We start from the raw sequence: 22,852 nt of genomic DNA, 5'->3' as shown, positions 1-22,852 counted from the left end.
CAAAATGGGCCTAGATGAATACTTTGGGATGACAACTAAAAAAAAATATATACATGTCAATGGATATTCAGAGATTCCTGAAAGATATTAGTGTTCTAATGTAACTAGCGCTAATTTTGAAAAATAATGGTTTGGAAATAGCAAAGTGCTACTTGTATTTATGGCCCTATAACTTACAAAAAAAGCAAAGAAGATGTAAACATTGGGTATTTCTAAACTCAGGACAAAATTTAGAAACTATTTAGCACGGGTGTTTTTTGGTGGTTGTAGATGTGTAACAGATTTTGGGGGTCAAAGTTAGAAAAAGTGTGTTTTTTTCAATTTTTTCCTCATATTTTATAATTTTTTTTATAGTAAATTATAAGATATGATGAAAATAATGGTATGTTTAGAAAGTCCATTTAATGGCGAGAAAAACGGTATATAATATGTGTGGGTACAGTAAATGAGTAAGATGAAAATTACAGCTAAACACAAACACCGCAAAAATGTAAAAATAGCCTTGGTCCCAAACGGACAGAAAATGGAAAAGTGCTGTGGTCATTAAGGGGTTAATGAAGAGGCACTCACATTTTAGGGTTCTACACCCCTCATCTTATTTTAATGGGGGTCTGATGTTTAGTTGCCTTCAGAACACAAGTGTATATATAATATATCTTGAGCTGCAGTTTGCTGCCTTTGAAAGATTCATTTTTGGCTAAACGTGTTGTGAAATGGATATTTCAAGAACACATGGGGGTTTTATTTTATTGGGGTCTGATGTTGTTTAGTGGCTTAACACATACACTATTACAACACAAGTCTATCATTATTTAGTGCAAAACCTGGTACCTACTTTTACAATACCCTGTTTGCCCTAACCTAGATATGGATAAGGTATTACATGTCACACACAGGTGGAATCTTCAATTCATGGAGTTTGGTGATTCTCTTTATTTTTTTTACAAATATTGAAAATCACATGCTATTTTCTCTTACATTAAATTGAGACAAATAAAAGAGTTAATTTACTAAAGAACGATCCAAGTCCTTTTAACAGTAATGCAGGAAAGAAGTTCTTGATCAAATTATATTTTGTGTTCCTCTAGACCAGGGGTGGCAAACCTTTGTGCTAAATATGTTTTAGAACTACATATCCCATGATGCTCGACTGGAATGTATGTATGTATATATATATATATATATATATATTGGATATAAAAAGTCTACAAAAGTCTACACACCCCTGTTAAAATGTCAGGTTTCTGTGATGTAAAAAAATGAGACAATGATAAATCATTTCAGAACTTTTTTGACCTTTAAAGGGACAGTCTACACCAGAATTTGTATTGTTTTAAAAGATAGATAATCCCTTTATTACCCATTCCCCAGTTTTGCAAAACCAACAGTTATATTAATACACTTTTAACCTCTGTGATTATCTTGTATCTAAGCCTCTGCAAACTGCCCCTTTATTTCAGTTCTTTTGACAGACTTGCAGTCTAGCCAATCAGTGCCTGCTCCCAGATAACTTCACGTGTACGAGCACAGTGTTATCTATATGAAATACGTGAACTAACACCCTCTAGTGGTGGAAAAACTGTTAAAATGCATTCTGAAAAGAGGTGGCCTTCAAGGTCTAAGATATTAGCATATGAACATCCTAGGTTAAGCTTTCAAATAAGAATACCAAAAGCACAAAGCAAAATTGGTGATAAAAGTAAATTGGAAAATTGTTTAAAATTACATGCTCTATCTGAATCATGAATGTTTATTTTGGCCTAGACTGTCCCTTTAATGTGACCTATAAACTGTACAAATCAATTGAAAAACAAACTGAAATCTTTTAGGTAAAGGGAAGTAAAAATAAAAAACTAAAATAATATGGTTGCATAAGTGTGAACACCCTTAAACTAATACTTTATTGAAGAACCTTTTGATTTTATTACAGCACTCAATCTTTTTGGATATGAGTTTTTCAGCATGGCACATCTTGACTTGGCAAGATTTGCCCACTCTTCTTTGCATAAACACTCTAAATCTGTCAGAATGTGAGGGCATCTCCTGTGCACAGCCCTCTTCAGATCACCCCACAGATTTTGAATTGGATTCAGGTCTGGGCTCTGGCTGGGCCATCCCAAAACTTTAATCATCTTCTGGGTGAAGCCATTCCTTTGTTGATTTGGATGTATGCTTTGGGTTGTTGTCATGCTGAAAGATGAAGTTCCTCTTCATGTTCAGCTTTCTAGCAGAAGCCTGAAGGTTTTGTGCCAGTATTGTCTGGTATTTGGAACTGTTCATTATTCCCTCTACCTTGACTAAGGCCCCAGTTCCAGCTGAAGAAAAACAGCCCCAAAGCATAATGCTGACACCACCATGCTTCACTGTGGGTATGGTGTTCTTTTGGTGATATGCAGTGTTGTTTTTGTTCCAACCATATCTTTTGGAATTATGGCCAAAAAGTTCAACTTTGGTTTCATCAGACCAGAACACCTTTTGCAACATGCTTTTGGGAAACTTCAGATGTGTTTTTGCAAAATTTAGCCGGGCTTGGATGGTTTTTTTTTGTAAGAAAAGGCTTCCCTCTTGCCACTCTACCCCATAGCCCAGACATATGAAGAATATGGGATATTGTTGTCACATGTACCACACAGCCAGTACTTGCCAGATATTCCTGCAGCTCCTTTAATGTTGCTGTAGGCCTCTTGGCAGCCTCCCAGACCAGTTTTCTTCTCGTCTTTCCATCAATTTTGGAGGGATATCCAGTTCTTGGTAATGTCACTGTTGTGCCATATTTTCTCCACTTGATGATAACTGTCTTCACTGTGTTCCATGGTATATCTAATGCCTTGGAAATTCTTTTGTACCCTTCTCCTGACTGATACCTTTTAACAATGAGATTCCTCTGATGCTTTAGAAGCTCTCTGCGGACCATGGCTTTTGCTGTAGGATGCGACGAACAAAATGTCAGGAAAGACCTACTAGAACAGCTGAACTTTATTTGGCGTTAATCAGATGCACTTTAAATGATGGCAGGTGTGTACTGACTCCTATTTAACATGATTTTGAATGTGATTGCTTAATTCTGAACACAGCTACATCCCCAGTTATAAAAGGGTGTTCACACTTATGCAACCATATTATTTTAGTTTTTTTTTTTATTTCCCTTTACCTAAAAGATTTCAGTTTGTTTTTCAATTGAGTTGTACAGTTTATAGGTCACATTAAATGTGGAAAAAGTTCTGAAATGATTTATTTTTGTCTAATTTTTTTTAGATCACAGAAACCTATATGTATATATTTACTTCCAAACAGACCACTAATACAGAAACTCAATCACCTGGGGTGCAACAGAAAAATGCACAGTATCCAAAAAAGAGTGCACTCACCAAGATTTTTAACACATTATTTTAACCTAAATGTGATAGTTTTCAGGAAGTTTAACCCCTTCCTCAGACATATAAAGATAACAAACTTACCCCAACACCAAACTTCCCATATATAAGCAGTACCGCCATCACACACGCTCTCCCGAGTAGGGCTCACCATCTCGGGCAATGCGGGATTACGGCACTGTAATAAAACATGACAAAGAAACAACAAACCAAGAAAGTCAAAACAGCATACATAATATACAGGATATAACAACAGTTTAGACATTGCATCATCAATGTAATATTCTGCAATTAAACGGAACAGAAACGGAATCTGTACCGCCGAGCCAACTTGCAAGAGATCCGTAGTCCTATCAACACAATAAACAAACTTGTGTAAGCTATACTCATAGCCCACAAATACGCGAGTGTATGCATAACAATAAATAGCATAGTAGGCTAGGCTAAGATTTAATGGATCATTAGTAAACAGGAGCGCAACACACCCCAGGTAAAATGACAAGCCAAAACAGCATCCAATCCTGAAAGAGGCAGAAAACTGACAAATCCACGTCAGGCTTCACAGGGGCTCCAACCATAGTCACTGGGTGTGTTGTTATCCTGCCAATCAGATAATTTAAAGATATCACAACGAGAACACAAAATATAGCGTAATACAGTATAGCCAATATGTACAATATATAACACCATATTATTCAATTTAGCAGGCAAAATTAAAACAATTAGGGGAAAAAATAGTTAAAGGTCATAAACGCCCATTTATGATATTCTAGCAATGTTAATAGCCATTCTACCTACAACTAGCGCAAGCCTAACTTAACAATGAGGTAGAATCTGGTCCAACAGATGAACAATACCCAAAAACCGTTAATAAAAGCTACATTCTATAGGCAAACTTGCCAGTCCAGCTGGGTATTCAATCCATTAGGAATCAATGTGTCCAGCACATACGTCCAGCGTGCCTCCCTTCTCAATAGGATAGTATGTCTATCCCCTCCCCTTGTCAATGGGGGGACATGATCAATGATGGTTTAGCTGAGATCTTTTACTGTGTGTTTCTTATCAGCAAAGTGGTGAGCCACCGGTTGGTCTGAAGTACCCCTAGTCAGGGCTGTCCTTATGGCTGAGCGATGGTTGGCCATCTGGGTGCATAGGTCGTCAGTGGTTTTCCACACGTAAAACAAATCACAAATACAATGTAACAAATATACAATGTAGGTGGTCGTACATGTCATTCTATATTTCTGGTAAAATTTCTGTCTTTTATGCGGGTGGGTAAAGTATTGACCTGTTGTCAATCCACTACAAGTAGTGCACCCAATCCAACGGAACACCCCCTTCTTCTCCATTTTTAGCCAAGAACTTTTGTTGTAACTGGATGAGGGATCGGTTTTGACCAAAATATCCCTTAAAAGGACATTATACACTCATTTTTTTTTCTTTGCATACATGTTTTGTAGATGATCTATTTATATAGCTCATAAAGTTGTTTTTTTTTTTAAAAATTATAGTTTTGCTTATTTTTAAATAAAATTTTTCTGATTTTCAGACTCCTAACCAAGCCCCAAAGTTTTATCAGAATATTGTCAGCTACCTTCTCTAGCTTGCTCCTGTTTGTGTAAAGGGTCTTTTCATATGCAAAAGAAGGGGGGGGGGAGTGTCTTATTTTCAACTTGCAGTGGGCTTTCCAGCTACCTTTTCAACAGAGCTTCTAAGTAAGTTTTTAAACAGTTTTATACTGCATTTTTATATCGGTATCTGTGCATCTTATTCTTTATAGTAGTGTCTATTACATGTAGTTATATGAAAATGAGTGTATACTGTCCCTTTAAGGATCTAGAGCGCCTAAATCCAATTCTGTGTGGGGGGCATCTGTTGAAATGGAAGGGATTTGTCTGTGGAGATAATATGCCAATTATCCCTAAGATGCCTATCAACTTTTTATCGCCTGTATATGTGGTCACAACGGTCATACGTTCCTCAGGATTTTTTTTATCCAAGTCTTCCGTGCCTTGAAGCAGTGCTTGAGTCTGTGTTTTGAGTAGTTTTGGTGGGTATCCTCTCTGGATAACCCTATTTTCCATCTCCAAAAGTTGGTTTCCCTTGTTAATTTCCTCAGAGATTTTACGGATGACCCGTTGCATTTGGGACTTAGGCAACGCTCTTTTTAGAGCTGGTGGGTGGCAAGAAGTAAATTCCAACAGTGAATTTCTGTCTGTTTCTTTTCTAAACGGAGTAGAATGTAGTGTATTCTGTTCTTTATACAGACATATATCCAGAAATTCTATTCGATTTTCCAAAAACTGCATCTTGAACTTCAACGCAGTGTTGGAACCATTAAGTAAATTGTACCATTCTTCCATTTCTTGTTGCGAACCACCCCAGATTAGTAGCAAATCATCAATGTAGCGTCTGTAGTACTTTAATACGATGGTCTTTAAACAGATCTGTATCCTGTGTCTCTTTACAGGCCATGTATAAATTGGTTGTACGATGGGGCCACATTCGACCCCATCGCCATCCCTTGCAATTGTAAAAAGAACTGATTTTCAAATTTAAAGTAATTTGTTTTCAGACACAATTCCAACACATGTATCAATACCTCAATCAGAGGACCCAGGTATGGGTACTTTAACAGGTGTTGTCGTGTAGCCAAGACTCCATCAGTATGAGGTACGACAGTATATAAGCTTGTGACATCAAGGGTCACCAGCAAATCCTTCTCCTCACAAGAGACCTGGGTAAGTTGTTCTAAAAGCATAGTTGAGTCCCTTAAGAAGCTGTCCATCTGGTGTACTATCGGTTGTAAAAAATGATCCACACATTTGGCAATTGGTTGAAGTAAAGAACCAACCTCAGACACAATCGACCTGTCTGTTGGATTAGATAAACTTTTGTGAATCTTAGGCAGGGTGTACAGGATGGGAATTCTTGGGTAATTGACTGTGAGATAATCAAGGTTGTTTTTACTACGTATGCCCATGACAAATTGTTTCTGTAGGTAAGTGTCTATTTCATTTTTGAAACCCAAGGTATGGTCACCGGGAAGCCTGGAATAGGTCAAGACATCACTCAGTTGGTTAAAGATCTCAATTCTATAGTCACTATAATTGAGTAGGACCAAAGCCCACTTCCCTGATAATAATTGAACTATCCGTGGACAGATGCTTCAAGGCAGTTCTCTCCTCACCTTAAAGGTTCTTTGTTTGACTGCTCCATCCCAGAATGTATCAGCCGTGCATATGCACATATGCTAGCATTTTGGGAAGCAGGCTCAAAATTTTTTACAACCGATAGTACGCCAGAAGAACAGCTTCTTAAGGGACTTAACTATGCTTTTAGAACAACTTGCCCAGGTCTCTTGGGAGGAGAAGGATTTGCTGGTGACCCTTGATGTAATCAGCTTATATACTGATATACCTCATACTGATGGAGTCTTAGCTACACGATAACACCTGTTAAAGTACCCATATGTGGGTCCTCCGATTGAGGTATTGATACATATGTTGGAATTGTGTCTGAAAACAAATTACTTTAAATTTGAAAATCAGTTCTTTTTACAATTGCAAGGGACGGCAATGGGGTCGAATGTGGCCCCATTGTACACCAATTTATACATGGCCTGTTTCAAGACACAGGATACAGATCTGTTTAAAGGCCATAGTATTAAATACTGCAGACGCTACATTGATGATCTGCTCCTAATCTGGGGTGGTTCGCAACAAGAATTGGAAGAACGGTACAATTTACTTAATGGTTCCAACACTGCGTTGAAGTTCAATATGCAGTTTTCTGAAAGTTGTATAGAATTTCTGGATATATGTCTGTATAAAGAACAGAATACACTAGATTCTACTTTGATTAGAAAAGAAACGGACAGAAATTCACTTTTGAAATTTACTACTTGTCACCCACCAGCTATAAAAAGAGCGTTGCCTAAGTCCCAACTGCAACGGGTCATCCGTAACAACTCTGAGGAAATTAACAAGGAAAACCAACTTTTGAAGATGGAAAATAGTTTTATTCAGAGAGGATACCCACCAAAACTACTCAAAACACAGACTCAAGCACTGCTACAAGGCACGGAAGACTTGGATAAAAACAATCCTGAGGAATGTATGACCTTTGTGCCCACATATACAGGCAATAAAAAGTTGATAGACATCTTAGGTATAATTGGCATATTATCTTCACAGACAAATCCCTTCCATTTCGACATATTCCTCCACCCAGCATTGGATTCAGGCGCTCTAGATCCCTAAGGGATATTTTGGTCAAAGCCGATCCTTCATCCAGTTACAACAAAAGTTCTTGGCTAAAAATGGTGAAGAAGGGGGTGGTCCGTTGGATTGGGTGCACTACTTGCAGTGGATTGACAACAGGTCAATACTTTACCCACTCGCATAAAAGGCAAAAATTTTACCACAAACATAGAATGACATGTACGACCACCTACATTGTGTATTTGTTACATTGTATTTGTGGTTTGTTTTACGTGGGGAAAACCACTGACGACCTACGCACCTGGATGGCCAACCATCGCTCAGCCATAAGGACAGCCCTGACTAGGGGTACTTCAGACCAACCGGTGGCTCGCCACTTTGCTGATAAGAAACACACAGTAAAAGATCTCAGCTAAACCATCATTGATCATGTTCCCCCATTGACAAGGGGAGGGGATAGACATACTATCCTATTGAGAAGGGAGGCACACTGGACGTATGTCCTGGGCACATTGATTTCTAATGGATTGAATACCCTGCTGGACTGGAAGGTTTGCCTATAGAATATAGATTATAGCTTTTATTCAAGGTTTTTGGGTATTGTTCATCTGTTGGACCAGTTTCTACCTCATTGTTTAGTTAGGCTTGCGCTAGTTGTAGGTAGAATGCTAAAATGTCATATATGGGCGTTTATGACCTTTAACTATTTTGTCCCCTTAATTGTTTTAATTTTGCCTGCTAAATTGAAAATTATGGTGTTATATACAGTGGGGGCAAAAAAGTATTTAGTCAGCCACCAATTGTGCAAGTTCTCCCACTTAAGAAGATGAGAGAGGCCTGTAATTTTCATCATAGGTATACCTCAACTATGAGAGACAAAATGTGGAAACAAATCCAGACAATCACATTGTCTGATTTGGAAAGAATTTATTTGCATATTATGGTGGAAAATAAGTATTTGGTCAATATCAAAAGTTCATCTCAATACTTTGTTATATATCCTTTGTTGGCAATGACAGAGGTCAAACATTTTCTGTAAGTCTTCACAAGGTTGTCACACACTGTTGCTGGTATGTTGGCCCATTCCTGCATGCAGATCTCCTCTAGATCAGTGATGTTTTGGGACTGTCGCTGGGCAACACAGACTTTCAACTCCCTCCAAAGGTTTTCTATGGGGTTGAAATCTGGAGACTGGCTAGGCCACTCCAGGACCTTGAAATGCTTCTTATGAAGCCACTCCTTCGTTTCCCGGGTGGTGTGTTTGGGATCATTGTCATGCTGAAAGACCCAGCCACGTTTCATCTTCAATGCCCTTGCTGATGGAAGGAGGTTTGCACTCAAAATCTCACGATACATGGCCTCATTCATTCTTTCATGTACACGGATCAGTCGTCCTGTTCCCTTTGCAGAGAAACAGCCCCAAAGCATGATGTTGCCACCCCCATGCATTCTCTCTCCTCCAAACACGACGAGTTGTGTTTCTACCAAACAGTTCTACTTTGGTTTCATCTGACCATATGACATTCTCCCTAATCCGCTTCTGGATCATCCAAATGCTCTCTAGCATACTTCATACGGGCCCGGACATATACTGGCTTAAGCAGGGGGACATGTCTGGCACTGCAGGATCGGAGTCCCTGGTGGCGTAGTGTGTTACTGATGGTAGCCTTTGTTATGTTGGTCCCAGCTCTCTGCAGGTCATTCCCCCGTGTGGTTCTGGGATGTTTGCTCACCGTTCTTGTGATCATTTTGACCCCACGGGGTGAGATCTTGTGTGGAGCCCCAGATCGAGGGAGATTATCAGTGGTCTTGTATGTCTTCCATTTTCTAATTATTGCTCCCACAGTTGATTTCTTCACACCAAGCTGCTTGCCTATTGCAGATTCAGTCTTCCCAGCCTGGTGCAGGTCTACAATTTTGTTTCTGGTGTCCTTCGACAGCTCTTTGGTCTTCACCATAGTGGAGTTTGGAGTGTGACTGTTTGAGGTTGTGGACAGGTGTCTTTTATACTGATAACAAGTTCAAACAGGTGCCATTAATACAGGTAATGAGTGGAGGACAGAGGAGCCTCTTAAAGAAGAAGATACAGGTCTGTGAGAGCCAGAAATCTTGCTTGGTTGTAGGTGACCAAATACTTATTTTCCACCATAATATGCAAATAAATTCTTTCCAAATCAGACAATGTGATTGTCTGGATTTGTTTCCACATTTTGCCTCTCATAGTTGAGGTATATCTATGATGAAAATTACAGGCCTCTCTCATCTTCTTAAGTGGGAGAACTTGCACAATTGGTGGCTGACTAAATACTTTTTTGCCCCACTGTATTGTACATATTGGCTATATTACGCTATATTTTGTGTTCTCGTTGTGATATATTTAAATTATCAGATTGTCGGGATAAGAACACACCCAGTACCTGTGGTTGGAGCCCCTGGGAAGCCTGACATGGATTTGTCAGTTTTCTGCCTCTCTCAGGATTGGATGCTGTTTTGGCTTGTCATTTTACCTGGGGTGTGTTGCGCTCCTGTTTACTAATGATCCATTACATCTTAGCCTAGCCTACTATGCTATTTATTGTTATGCATACACTTGCGTATTTGTGGGCTATGAGTATAGCTTACGCAAGTTTGTTTATTGTGTTGCCATGACTACGGATCTTTTGTAAATTGGCTTGGCGGTACAGATGCCGCTTCTGTTCTGTTTTAATAGCAGAATATTACACTGATGATGCAATGTCTAAACTGTTGTTATATCCTGTATATTATGTATGCTGTTTTGACTTTCTTGGTTTGTTGTTTCTTTTTCATGTTTGATTACAGTGCCGTAATCCTGCGTTGCCCGAGATGGTGACATCATCCAGGGATGGCGTCCTACTCGGGAGAGCGTGTGTGATGCGGTACTGCTTATATATGGGAAGTTTGGTGTTGGGCTAAGATTGTTATCTTTATATGTCTGAGGAAGGGGTTAAACTCCCAGAAAACGTTCACATTTAGATTAAAATAATGTGTTAAAAATCCTGGTGATTGCACTCTTTTTTTGGATTATATATATATATATATATATATATATATATATATATATATATATATATATATATATATATATATATACTGTATATACACACACACTGTACATAACTAGTATAACCATAGCTAAGTTTACATTATGTTTATATTTACACATTTTTAAGATTTTTATTTTTTTTTGGAATTAACTAACAATGACAGAACTGAGAGAATACTTCCAAATGACAGATGGAGGGTGAGTGACAACTTTTCAGCTGGAAACAGAGAGGCAGAAAGTGGGGAAATAAAGACTTATGTTAAAAAGGACCACAAGACTTCCAAGTTACCTCCCCAGTTAGGAATTATTAAAAAATACTTATGATCATGGACAGACATTGGAGTCAAAAAATTTAAGTTTTTATATCAGAAAGATCTCAATATGGATCTGAGCTAACCACGACTGATGTCACTGGCAATTACTATAATACTGGTGGGATATGGCAGATCTGCTGGATGGCAATTACTGGAATTAATATCTAATTAAAAAAAAAAAGATGATTATGGAGGGGAGTAAGACACACAGTGATGTAAGCACATCTGAAGGAATTAGGAAAACTACTACAAAGCGACAGGTACAGGGAAGAAAATAAATGAAATATGAGAGAATTTTTTTTTTTTTTTAAATATACTTTAATTCCACTATTTCAAGCCAAGACTATACCAACCTCTGCTGGCTTTAGAATGGAAGCATCTTCCTCTGAGAAGCGCGCCGGGCGGGAGGAGTTAAAAATACAATCTAGCTACGCAAGTTGCGCAGTACTACGCAACATGTGTAGGGAGATTGTAATTTAAATCCTCCGTCGGTTTTCACTGATGTCCAGCCAGGCACTGTAGGGAGTTGCGGCACGACGTGGCTGACACCATCAGAGGAGATTAATTCCTGCTTGATGGTGTCACGGACCACCAACATCTTCTCGCAGACCACCGGTGGTTCACCCATCACTGGTTGGCGCCTGCTGCTCTAGACTGTCCTGAGAACATAAACACAAATCTTCCTCTTTAGGAGTGATAAATGAATGTTTAAATATAATTAATTGTGATTCTTGTTTATTGTTTGGGATAGCAATTTATATTATAACCACAGTTGATATTCTGTGTATTTTATAATTCTTTGTGAATTTAAAAAAAATGGCTATATTATGGTGTAACTATTGGATATTATCAAGTTTTGATTTTGTTTGAAGCCAAAGCAAGATATTCTTTGAGCATGGGAGGGGCACAGAGTTTTGTTTAAATAATACATTTGCAACACACTCTCAGTAGTATGTCTGTAGCATTCTGTGGCAGCAGCATTTGCAACTATGTGTAACATTGCTATAAACATTGTTGCAAACATCACTGCCTGATGATGCTTATTCTCTTGAGCTCATCTAGGATTACTCTTTAGCAAAGGATACACAGAAAACTAAGAAATATACATCTGATGTTTCATCCTATTCATTTAAGTTTTAATTTTGACTGTAGTAAAGAGGTGAAAAGTATATCTAAGTAAGATCAGAAGCAGCATTGCACTACTGGGAGCTAGCTGTACACATCTGGTAAGCCAATGACAAGAGGCATATGTCTGCAGCCACCTATCACCAGCTAGCTCCCAGTAGCTACCTAGGCTTGCTGTTCAATAAAGGATGAGGATAGAGAATTAAACCTATTTGATAATATACGTAAATTGGAGAGCCTTTAAAGGGACGGTAAACACCTTGGCCCCTAGTTATCAAGCCGTCAACCTCAAATACGCTAGAATTCCGCAGCGTATTTGTGGCGAGGCTGATTCGCCTTAGTTATCAAGCCCTAGACACCGGCAAAAGTAGAATCTTGTGATGTAAGCTTCGATCCGCTGGACTCAGTCCGACACAGATCGATGCTTACGTCACTCCAGATGTTCCGCACACAAGTGCGGCACAATCTGACTACTTTTGCTAGTTATCAAAAAACTAGCAGGTGCGCTCGGCACTTTTCCGGCCCCCCCCTACACCGCTGCCACTGTAATAAAATTATTAACCCCTAAACCTACCCCCTATACCGGCGCCCCCGGACCCCCCGCAACTCAATAAAGTTATTAACCCCTAAACCGCCGCTCCTAGACCCCACCGCAACTCTTATAAATATATTAACCCCTAAACCGCCGCTCCCGGACACCGGCGCCACCTACATTATACCTAGTAACCCCTATCCTGCCCCCCCTATACCGCCGCCACCTATAATAAAGTTATTAACCCCTATCCTGCGGATCCCGGACCTTGCCGCAACTAAATAGTTTAACCCCTAAACCGCTGCTCCCGGACCCCGCCGCAACCTATATTAAACTCATTAACCCCTAATCTGCCCCCCCTACACAGTCGCCACCTATAATAAATTTATTAACCCCTATCCTGCCCCCCCTACACCGCCGCCACTGTAATAAAATTATTAACCCCTAAACCTAAGTCTAACACTAACCCTAACACCCCCCTAACTTAAATATTAATTAAATAAATCTAAATAATATTTCTCTTATTAAATAAATTAATCCTATTTAAAACTAAATACTTACCTTTAAAATAAACCCTAATAAAGCTACAATCTAAATAATAATTATATTGTAGCTATTTTAGAATTTATTTTTATTTTACAGGCAACTTTCAATTTATTTTAACTAGGTACAATAGCTATTAAATAGTTATTAACTATTTAATAGCTACCTAGCTAAAATAAAGAGAAATTTACCTGTAAAATAAAAACTGACCTAAGTTACAATTACACCTAACACTACACTATACTTTAATAAATTATTCCTATTTAAAACTAAATACTTACCTGTAAAATAAACCCTAAGATAGCTACAATATAAATAATAATTATATTGTAGCTATTTTAGGATTTATATTTATTTTACAGGTAACTTTGTATTTATTTTAGCTAGTTAGAATAGTTATTAAATAGTTATTAACTATTTAATAACTACCTAGCTAAAAGAAATACAAAATTACCTGTAAAATAAATCCTAACCTAAGTTACAATTAAACCTAACACTACACTATCATTAAATTAATTAAATAAATTACCTACAAATAACTACAATTAAATTAAATAAACTAACTAAAGTACAAAAAATAAAAAAAGCTTAGTTACAAAAAATAAAAAAAAATAAGTTACAAACATTTAAAAAATATTACAACAATTTTAAGCTACTTACACCTAATCTAAGCCCCCTAATAAAATAACAAAGCCCCCAAAATAAAAAAATGCCCTACCCTATTCTAAATTAAAAAGTTACCAGCTCTTTTACCTTACCAGCCCTTAAAAGGGCCTTTTGCGGGGCATGCCCCAAAGAATTCTGCTCTTTTGCCTGTAAAATAAAAATACAACCCCCCAACATTAAAACCCACCACCCACATACCCCTAATCTAACCCAAACCCCCCTTAAATAAACCTAACACTACCCCCCTGAAGATCATCCTACCTTGAGTCGTCTTCAGCCAGCCGACCACCGATGGAACCGAAGAGGAGATCCGGAGCGGCAGAAGTCATCATCCAAGGGGCGCTGAAGAAGTCTTCCATCCGATGAAGTCATCATCCAGGCGACGCTGAAGAGGTCTTCCATCCGATAGAAGTCTTCATCCAGGCGGCGTCTTCAATCTTCATCCATGCGGAGCCATCTTCAGACGAGCCGACGCGGAGCCATCCTCTTCTTCCCGACGACTGACGAATGGATATTCCTTTAAGGGACGTCATCCAAGATTTTGTTCCGATCAGCCAATAGAATGCGAGCTCAATCTGATTGGCTGATTGGATCAGCCAATCGGATTGAACTTTAATCTGATTGGCTGATTCAATCAGCCAATCAGATTTTTCCTACCTTAATTCCGATTGGCTGATAGCATCCTATCAGCCAATCGGAATTGAAGGGACGCCATCTTGGATGACGTCCCTTAAAGGAATATCCATTCGTCGTTAGTCGTCGGGAAGAAGAGGATGGCTCCGCGTCGACTCGTCTGAAGATGGCTCCGCTCTGGATGGCTGAAGATTGAAGACGCCGCCTGGATGAAGACTTCTATCGGATGGAAGACCTCTTCAGCGCCGCCTGGATGATGACTTCATCGGATGGAAGACTTCTTCAGCGCCCCTTGGATGATGACTTCTGCCGCTCCGGATCTCCTCTTCGGTTCGATCGGTGGTCGGCTGGCTGAAGACGACTCAAGGTAGGATGATCTTCAGGGGGGTAGTGTTAGGTTTATTTAAGGGGGGTTTGGGTTAGATTAGGGGTATGTGGGTGGTGGGTTTGAATGTTGGGGGGGTTTGTATTTTTATTTTACAGGCAAAAGAGCAGAATTATTTGGGGCATGCCCCACAAAAGGCCCTTTTAAGGGCTGGTAAGGTAAAAGAGCTGGTAACTTTTTAATTTAGAATAGGGTAGGGCATTTTTTTATTTTGGGGGCTTTGTTATTTTATTAGGGGGCTTAGATTAGGTGTAAGTAGCTTAAAATTGTTGTAATATTTTTTAAATGTTTAACTTATTTTTTTTTATTTTTTGTAACTTAGCTTTTTTATTTTATGTACTTTTGTTAGTTTATTTAATTTAATTTAATTGTAGTTATTTGTAGGTCATTTATTTAATTAATTTAATGATAATGTAGTGTTAGGTTTAATTGTAACTTAGGTTAGGATTTATTTTACAGGTAATTTTGTATTTCTTTTTGCTAGGTAGTTATTAAATAGTTAATAACTATTTAATAACTATTCTAACTAGCTAAAATAAATACAAAGTTACCTGTAAAATAAATATAAATCCTAAAATAGCTACAATGTAATTATTAATTATATTGTAGCTATCTTAGGGTTTATTTTACAGGTAAGTATTTAGTTTTAAATAGGAATAATTTATTAAAGTATAGTGTAGTGTTAGGTGTAATTGTAACTTAGGTCAGTTTTTATTTTACAGGTAAATTTCTCTTTATTTTAGCTAGGTAGCTATTAAATAGTTAATAACTATTTAATAGCTATTGTACCTAGTTAAAATAATTTGAAATTTGCCTGTAAAATAAAAATAAATCCTAAAATAGCTACAATATAATTATTCATTATATTGTAGCTATATTAGGGTTTATTTTAAATGTAAGTATTTAGTTTTAAATAGGATTAATTTATTTAATAAGAGAAATATTATTTAGATTTATTTAATTAATATTTAAGTTAGGGGGATGTTAGGGTTAGTGTTAGACTTAGGTTTAGGGGTTAATAATTTTATTACAGTGGCGGCGGTGTAGGGGGGGCAGGATAGGGGTTAATAAATTTATTATAGGTGGCGACGGTGTAGGGGGGGCAGATTAGGGGTTAATAAGTTTTAATATAGGTTGCGGCGGGGTCCGGGAGCGGCGGTTTAGGGGTTAAACTATTTATTTAGTTGCGGCAAGGTCCGGGATCCGCAGGATAGGGGTTAATAACTTTATTATATGTGGCGGCGGTATAGGGGGGGCAGGATAGGGGTTACTAGGTATAATATAGGTGGCGTCGGTGTCCGGGAGCGGCGGTTTAGGGGTTAATATATTTATAAGTGTTGCGGCGGGGTCTAGGAGCGACGGTTTAGGGGTTAATAACTTTATTGAGTTGCCGGGGGTGCCGGTATAGGGGGTAGAACAGTGTAGTTAGTGTGGGTGCTTAGTGACAGGGGTATCAATAAAGCTGTCAAACAGCCAAAGAGCAGCGAGATCGGATGAGTGATAACTCTCACAGTCCGCTGCTCATCGCCCCGTACTTGGTGCGCGGCTTTTTGACAGCTTTTTTGATAACTTAGGCGAAATTTTGAAGGTCCGCGGCGGCGATGGTAGGCGAGCTTAGGCGGACGTATTGGACCGGCGAAGGCAGGTAAAGTAGACGGCTTGATAACTACCCCCCCTTGTCTTTTCATTGTGTTATTATAAGTTATTTGTATAGCGTCAATAAATTCTGCAGCATTAAGTGTTGTTATAGAATTACATGTCAGCCAAGTCTTAACGTTTTTAAAACAAATGAACATCCTTTTACTGCAATTATTTTTCAATAACCAAATTTCACCCACTGTTTGCCTTATTTGGAGGAGACAATATGTGCTTTAACCCACAGATAGCAAAGCTAGCCACTGTCATAAAGTATAGTAAAATGCATTGTTTTGCATTTGTTATCTGATAAAACCAATTAGGGACATTTATGTAGCAGAGTTGGCCTTGAGAAGTCAGCAGGGTGCATTTCAAGTTCTGAAAAGTCAAATTACATGAATAGTGGTAAAATAAATAATGAAAATATATTGCTTCAGTTGTTTCATTACACATAAGTAAACAGTATATATACAAATCTCAAGGTGTTCACTGTCCCTTTAATCTTAAGATTTTTACTTTACTGTCCCTTTAATATGTGTATTGACCAGTGCTAGTAGTTCTGTGTAGGTCAGCAGTTGAGATATTTATATGAAACGGGTCACTTTTTGCTTGTGATGATGAACAGTTAACGTTTGGTATTTTCTCTTCCACTAGGCAGAGATGGAGAGAGCACTGTTGCAGGGGGAACAGGAGGCGGAGTTATCTCAGCTCCAGCAGGAACAGAGAATGATACAACAACTTCAGGACAGTTTGGCCACACTAGAGAAAGACATCCAGAAGGAAAAAGACAAGGTATGAGAACTGTCACGGTCCTTACACACTTTTCTTCCTTCTGTCACTCCATTTTTCTCACTTATTCTTTTCAGAAAGGCGTTTTAAGTATGAGGAATAAAATATTTTACTTCCAGAGAGGCCTGCAAACAACCCCCCCTCATTTTACAAGTAAACTAGATGATCCCACTATCTCTGGCTCCACCCCTCCTATCTACTGTCCCCTGTACCCTATTTAAACTTGATCTCGGAGTGGGTGGGTCGTGATACGCATCCAGGTGGCTCACTAACCAATGGAGATTCTAATGAGCTGCAAACAGTGATGGTGCTTGGTAATAATAGTATTAGTTGTGAGGAAAATTATCTAGGGAAGTGCTAGATGGACCAATAGGATTAGTTCTGAGGATAATTCTCTAGGGAACTGCTAGTTGGACCAATAGGATTAGTTGTAATGAGAATTCTCTAGGGAAGTGTTAGATGGACCAATAGCATCAGTTGTGAGGAGAATTCTCTAGGGAAGTGCTAGTTGGACCAATAGGATTAGTTGTGAGGAGAATTATCTAATGAAGTGCTAGATGGACCAATAGGATCAGTTGTGAGGAGAATTCTCTAGGGAAGTGCTAGATAGACCAATAGGATCAGTTGTTAGGAGAATTCTCTAGGGAAGTGCTAGATGGACCAATAGGATTAGTTGTGAGGAGAATTCTCTAGCGAAGTGCTAGATGGACCAATAGGATTAGTTGTGAGGAGAATTCTCTAGAAAAACGTTAGATGGACCATTAGGATTAGTTGTGAGGAGAATTCTAGGGAAGTGCCAGATGCACCAATAGGATTAGTCATAAGTATAATTATTTAGAGCAGGAGTTCTAGGTAGAAGTAAAATGAAGAAAGGAGGAGATTTATGATGAAATATGAGTTATAAGGACAGATGAGAAGCAATGATAGAGGCTAGAGGTTTTTATGTGAAGCAATACAATATGTTATATGAAGGGTTACAAAAAGGAATGGTGTATAGAGAGAGCTTATATGTAGTTATAGGAGGGTTACACAGAGCAATAGGAGGGGTTAGAGGGAGAGGTTATATGGTGCAATAGGAGGAGTTAGAGGGAGAGGTTATGTGGTGCAATAAAAGGAGTTAGAGGGAGAGGTAGGAGGAGTTAAAGGGGAAGGTTATATGGTGCAATAGGAGGAGTTAGAGGGAGAGGTTATATGGTGCAATAGGAGGAGTTAGAGGGAGAGGTTATATTGTGCAATAGAAGGAGCTAGAGGGAGAGGTAGGAGCAGTTAGAGGGGATGGTTATATGGTGCAATAAGATGAGTTAGAGGGAGAGGTTATGTGGTGCAATAAGAGGAATTAAGGGAGAGGTTATGTTGTGCAATAGGAGGAATTAGAGGGAGAGGTTATGTTGTGCAATAGGAGGAGCTAGAGGGAGAGCTTATATGGTGCAATGGAGAGGTTTTATGGTGCAATAGGAGGAGTCAGAGGGAGAGGTTATATGGTGCAATAGGAGGACTCAGGGAGAGGTTATATGGTGCAATAAGAGGAGTTAGAGGGAGAGGTTATGTTGTGCAATAGGAGGACTCAGGGAGAGGTTATATGGTGCAATGGAGAGGTTTTATGGTGCAATAGGAGGAGTTAGAAGAAGAGGTTATGTTGTGCAATAGGAGGAGCTAGAGGGAGAGGTTATATGGTGCAATAGGAGTAGTCAGAGGAGGTTATATGGTGCAATAGGAGGAGTTACAGGGAGAGGTTATATGGTGCAATAGGAGGAGTTAGAGGGAGAGGTTATATGGTACAATAGGAGGGATTAGAGAGGTTATATGGTACAATAGGAGGGGTTAGAGAGGTTATATGGTACAATATGAGGGGTTAGAGAGGTTATATGGTGAAATAGGAGGGGTTAGAGAGGTTATATGGTACAATAGGAGGGGTTAGAGAGGTTATATGGTACAGTAGGGGGGGTTAGAGAGGTTATATGGTGCAATAGGAGGGGTTAGAGAGGTTATATGGTACAATAGGAGGGGTTAGAGGATTATATGGTACAATAGGAGGGGTTAGAGAGGTTATATGGTACAGTAGGAGGGGTTAGAGAGGTTATATGGTACAGTAGGAGGGGTTAGAGAGGTTATATGGTACAATAGGAGGGGTTAGAGAGGTTATATGGTACAATAGGAGGGGTTAGAGAGGTTATATGGTGAAATAGGAGGGGTTAGAGAGGTTATATGGTACAATAGGAGGGGTTAGAGAGGTTATATGGTACAGTAGGAGGGGTTAGAGAGGTTATATGGTACAATAGGAGGGATTAGAGAGGTTATATGGTACAGTAGGAGGGGTTAGAGAGGTTATATGGTACAATAGGAGGGATTAGAGAGGTTATATGGTGCAATAGGAGGGGTTAGAGAGGTTATATGGTACAATAGGAGGGGTTAGAGAGGTTATATGGTACAATAGGAGGGGTTAGAGAGGTTATATGGTACAGTAGGAGGGGTTAGAGAGGTTATATGGTACAATAGGAGGGATTAGAGAGGTTATATGGTGCAATAGGAGGGGTTAGAGAGGTTATATGGTACAATAGGAGGGGTTAGAGAGGTTATATGGTGCAATAGGAGGGGTTAGAGAGGTTATATGGTACAATAGGAGGGATTAGAGAGGTTATATGGTGCAATAGGAGGGGTTAGAGAGGTTATATGGTACAGTAGGAGGGGTTAGAGAGGTTATATGGTGCAATAGGAGGGGTTAGATAGGTTATATGGTACAGTAGGAGCTAGAGGGAGAGGTTGTGTTGTGCAATATGAGGGGTTAGAGGGAGAAGTTATATGGAGTATTAGGAGTTATAGGAGGGGTTAGAGAGGTTATATGGTGCAATAGAAGGGGTTAGAGAGGTTATATGGTACAATAGGAGGGGTTAGAGAGGTTATATGGTACAGTAGGAGGGGTTAGAGAGGTTATATGGTGCAATAGGAGGGGTTAGATAGGTTATATGGTACAGTAGGAGCTAGAGAGAGAGGTTATATGGAGCAATAGGAGGCGTTAGAGGGAGAAGGTTTTTGTAAAATCCCTAAGTTATATGAAGGTCAAGGTTTATTTGGCATAAAGGATGAGAATTAGGGCACGATTCTCTAAAGGTCGCTCATTGTTTGAGATTCCATAAAGATATTCATTTTGTTTGTCAAATGTTCTGTTAAGATTTTTTTGGGGCACACACTATCCGCACTGTCGTATTCGCTTTACTTTTAAACACTAGAGATCCTTTTAAGATTTTTGTTGTAAATCTTATATCTAGAAATAACACAATGTTTGTAAGTATTCATTTTTGTTTAGAAATGGATTATCTCAATGTAAAAAGGAACATATAGTGAATAAATATGCTGTGTATTGTGGTTGTTAACTGTATTCGCAGTCAGTTAACATTTGTGGGTGAAAAACAGTAGTGCTTTCTATAATCCTATATTATAAAAGGCCAAGTGTGTTTGTCTGAAGCCGTCATGCGCAGTAGAGACTGCGCACGGACAAACACACCTGGCCTTCAGCTGCAGAGTAGTGCGCACTGCGGAAGCTGTCTGGTGGGGGCGTGACCGGCGTCGGGCGTGCCGTGATGGGGGCGTGACCAGCGGGTGTGGCGAGGGGCGTGGCCGGCGGGCATGGTGAGGGGTGTGACCTCGCGGGAGGGGCGTGGCCGGCGGGAGAGAACAAAACAGAGGAAGGAAGGAAAGAAAAAAAGAGCAAGCATAGAGAGGGGGGAAGAGCAAAAGATGGAGAGAGAGCGCAAGAGAGTGGGAGAGAAAGAGGGGGAGAGAGAGGGGGGAGATAGAGCTCAAAAGAGAGGGGGAGAGAGAGAGATCTCAAAAGAGAGGGGGAGAGAGAGAGATCTCAAAAGAGAGGGGGAGAGAGAGCGCACAAAAGAGGGGGGAGAGAGAGCGCAAAAGAGAGGGGGAGAGAGAGCGCAAAAGAGAGGGGGAGAGAGCGCAAAAGAAAGGGGGTAGAGTTTAAAAGAGAGCGCAAAGGAGGGGGAGACAGAGTGCAAAAGAGGGAGAGAGAGAGCAAAAGAGGGAGAGAGAGAGCGCAAAAGAGAGGGGGAGAGAGCAAAAAAGAGGGGGAGAGAGCACAAAAAAGAGGGGGAGAGAGCGCAAGGGGGAGAAAGCACAAAAGAGAGAGAGCACAAAAGAGAGGGGGAGAGAGCGCAAAAAAGAGGGGGAGAGAGCGCAAAAAAGAGGGGGGAGAGAGCGCAAAAAGGAGGGGGGAGAGAGCGCAAAAGAGTGGGGGGAGAGAGAGCTCAAAAGAGAGGGGGGGAGAGAGTGCACAAAAGAGTGGGAGAGAGAGTGCAAAAGAGGGGAAGAGAGAGTGCAAAAGAGAGGGGAAGAGAGAGCAAAAGAGAGGGGAAGAGAGAGTAAAAGAGAGGGGGGAGAGAGAGGGGGGGAGAGAGAGGGGGGGAGAGAGAGAGCGCAAAAGAGGGGGAGAGAGCAAAATAGGGGAGAGAGAGAGCAAGAGGGGGGAGAGAGCAGATGAGGGGGGGAAGAGAGAGAGCGAGCAAAAGAGGTGGGAGAGAGAGAGCAAAAGAGGTGGGAGAGAGAAAGCAAAAGAGGGGGGAGAGAGAGCACAAGAGGGGAGAGAGAGAGAGCAAAAGAGGGGGGAGAGTGCAAAATAAGGGGGAGAGAGAGAACTCAAAAGAGAGGGGGGAGAGAGAGGGGAGCAAGGGTTGGAACCGCGGTACCTAAAAAATTGGCCCGTGTACACGGGCTTTAGGACTAGTAATATTTATATAACACATAGTCTTTGTTAATAAAGAGATACCTAGGAAGGCATCTCGAGCACTATATGGCAATAAATAGTGCTGCCATCTAGTGCTTTTAGAAATTGTTAGCATTCTTGCAAAACTGCTGCCATATAGTGCTCCAGAAATGGGCCGGCTTCTAAACATATAAGTCCCAGCTTCTCAACAAAAGATACCAAGAGAATGAAGAAAAATTGATAATATAAGTCAATTAAAAAGTTTTTTAAAATCACATGCTCTATCTGAATCATGAAAGAAAAAATGTGGGATTCATATCCCTTTAAACATAATATGATTCCAGATTCATACACCTTATTGTTTGTCTTGCCCCTCTTTCATTAGCAAGATACAGTTTTCTCTTTATATTACTATATACATTTACATTGTAATATATTATTTTCCCTATTGTGACTCCTAAAACCATTTTAAATAACAAATTTGCCTTTTATATCATCATAAAAAGTACAAAATAAATATCTGGACTGTGCGCACTGTGGGGTGACATTCGCTGTCAGTCGGGAACAAGACCATACTGTACGGTGCAAAGCGCCTTTATGTTGAGAAAGAGTCCAATGCTTTTAGAATTAAGTCAGATAAAATTTTTTTAACATCTGTGAAACCGATTTGATAAAATCATGCTGCACAAACAAACTTTTGAGAATCGGACCCTTAGGAAGATAATATATGGCTTAAAGGGATATGAAACCCATTTTTTTTGTTTCATGATTCAGATAGAGCATGCAATTTAAAGCAACTTTCTAACTTATGCCTATTATAACATTTTCTTCGTTCTCTTGGTATCTTTATTTAAAAAG

General features: G+C 39.6%; 1 protein-coding gene across 25 annotated transcripts in view; it reads left to right on the top strand.

The window, feature by feature from the left end:
- The window catches only part of PHLDB1 (pleckstrin homology like domain family B member 1), a 258,964-nt gene that overhangs the window by 181,715 nt on the left and 54,397 nt on the right, over positions 1-22,852 (top strand). For all 25 annotated transcript variants that reach the window (XM_053691324.1, XM_053691314.1, XM_053691310.1 and 22 more), the window contains one exon: positions 17,149-17,286. In XM_053691324.1, coding sequence (XP_053547299.1) covers positions 17,149-17,286 — 138 coding nt within the window. The remainder of the gene's footprint in view (positions 1-17,148; positions 17,287-22,852) is intronic.

Source organism: Bombina bombina, chromosome 8 (genome assembly GCF_027579735.1).
Source record: "Bombina bombina isolate aBomBom1 chromosome 8, aBomBom1.pri, whole genome shotgun sequence".
Classification (NCBI taxonomy): Eukaryota; Metazoa; Chordata; class Amphibia; order Anura; family Bombinatoridae; genus Bombina; species Bombina bombina.
Note: the sequence above shows the minus strand (reverse complement) of the source record. Positions and strands in the feature narration are given on the sequence as shown.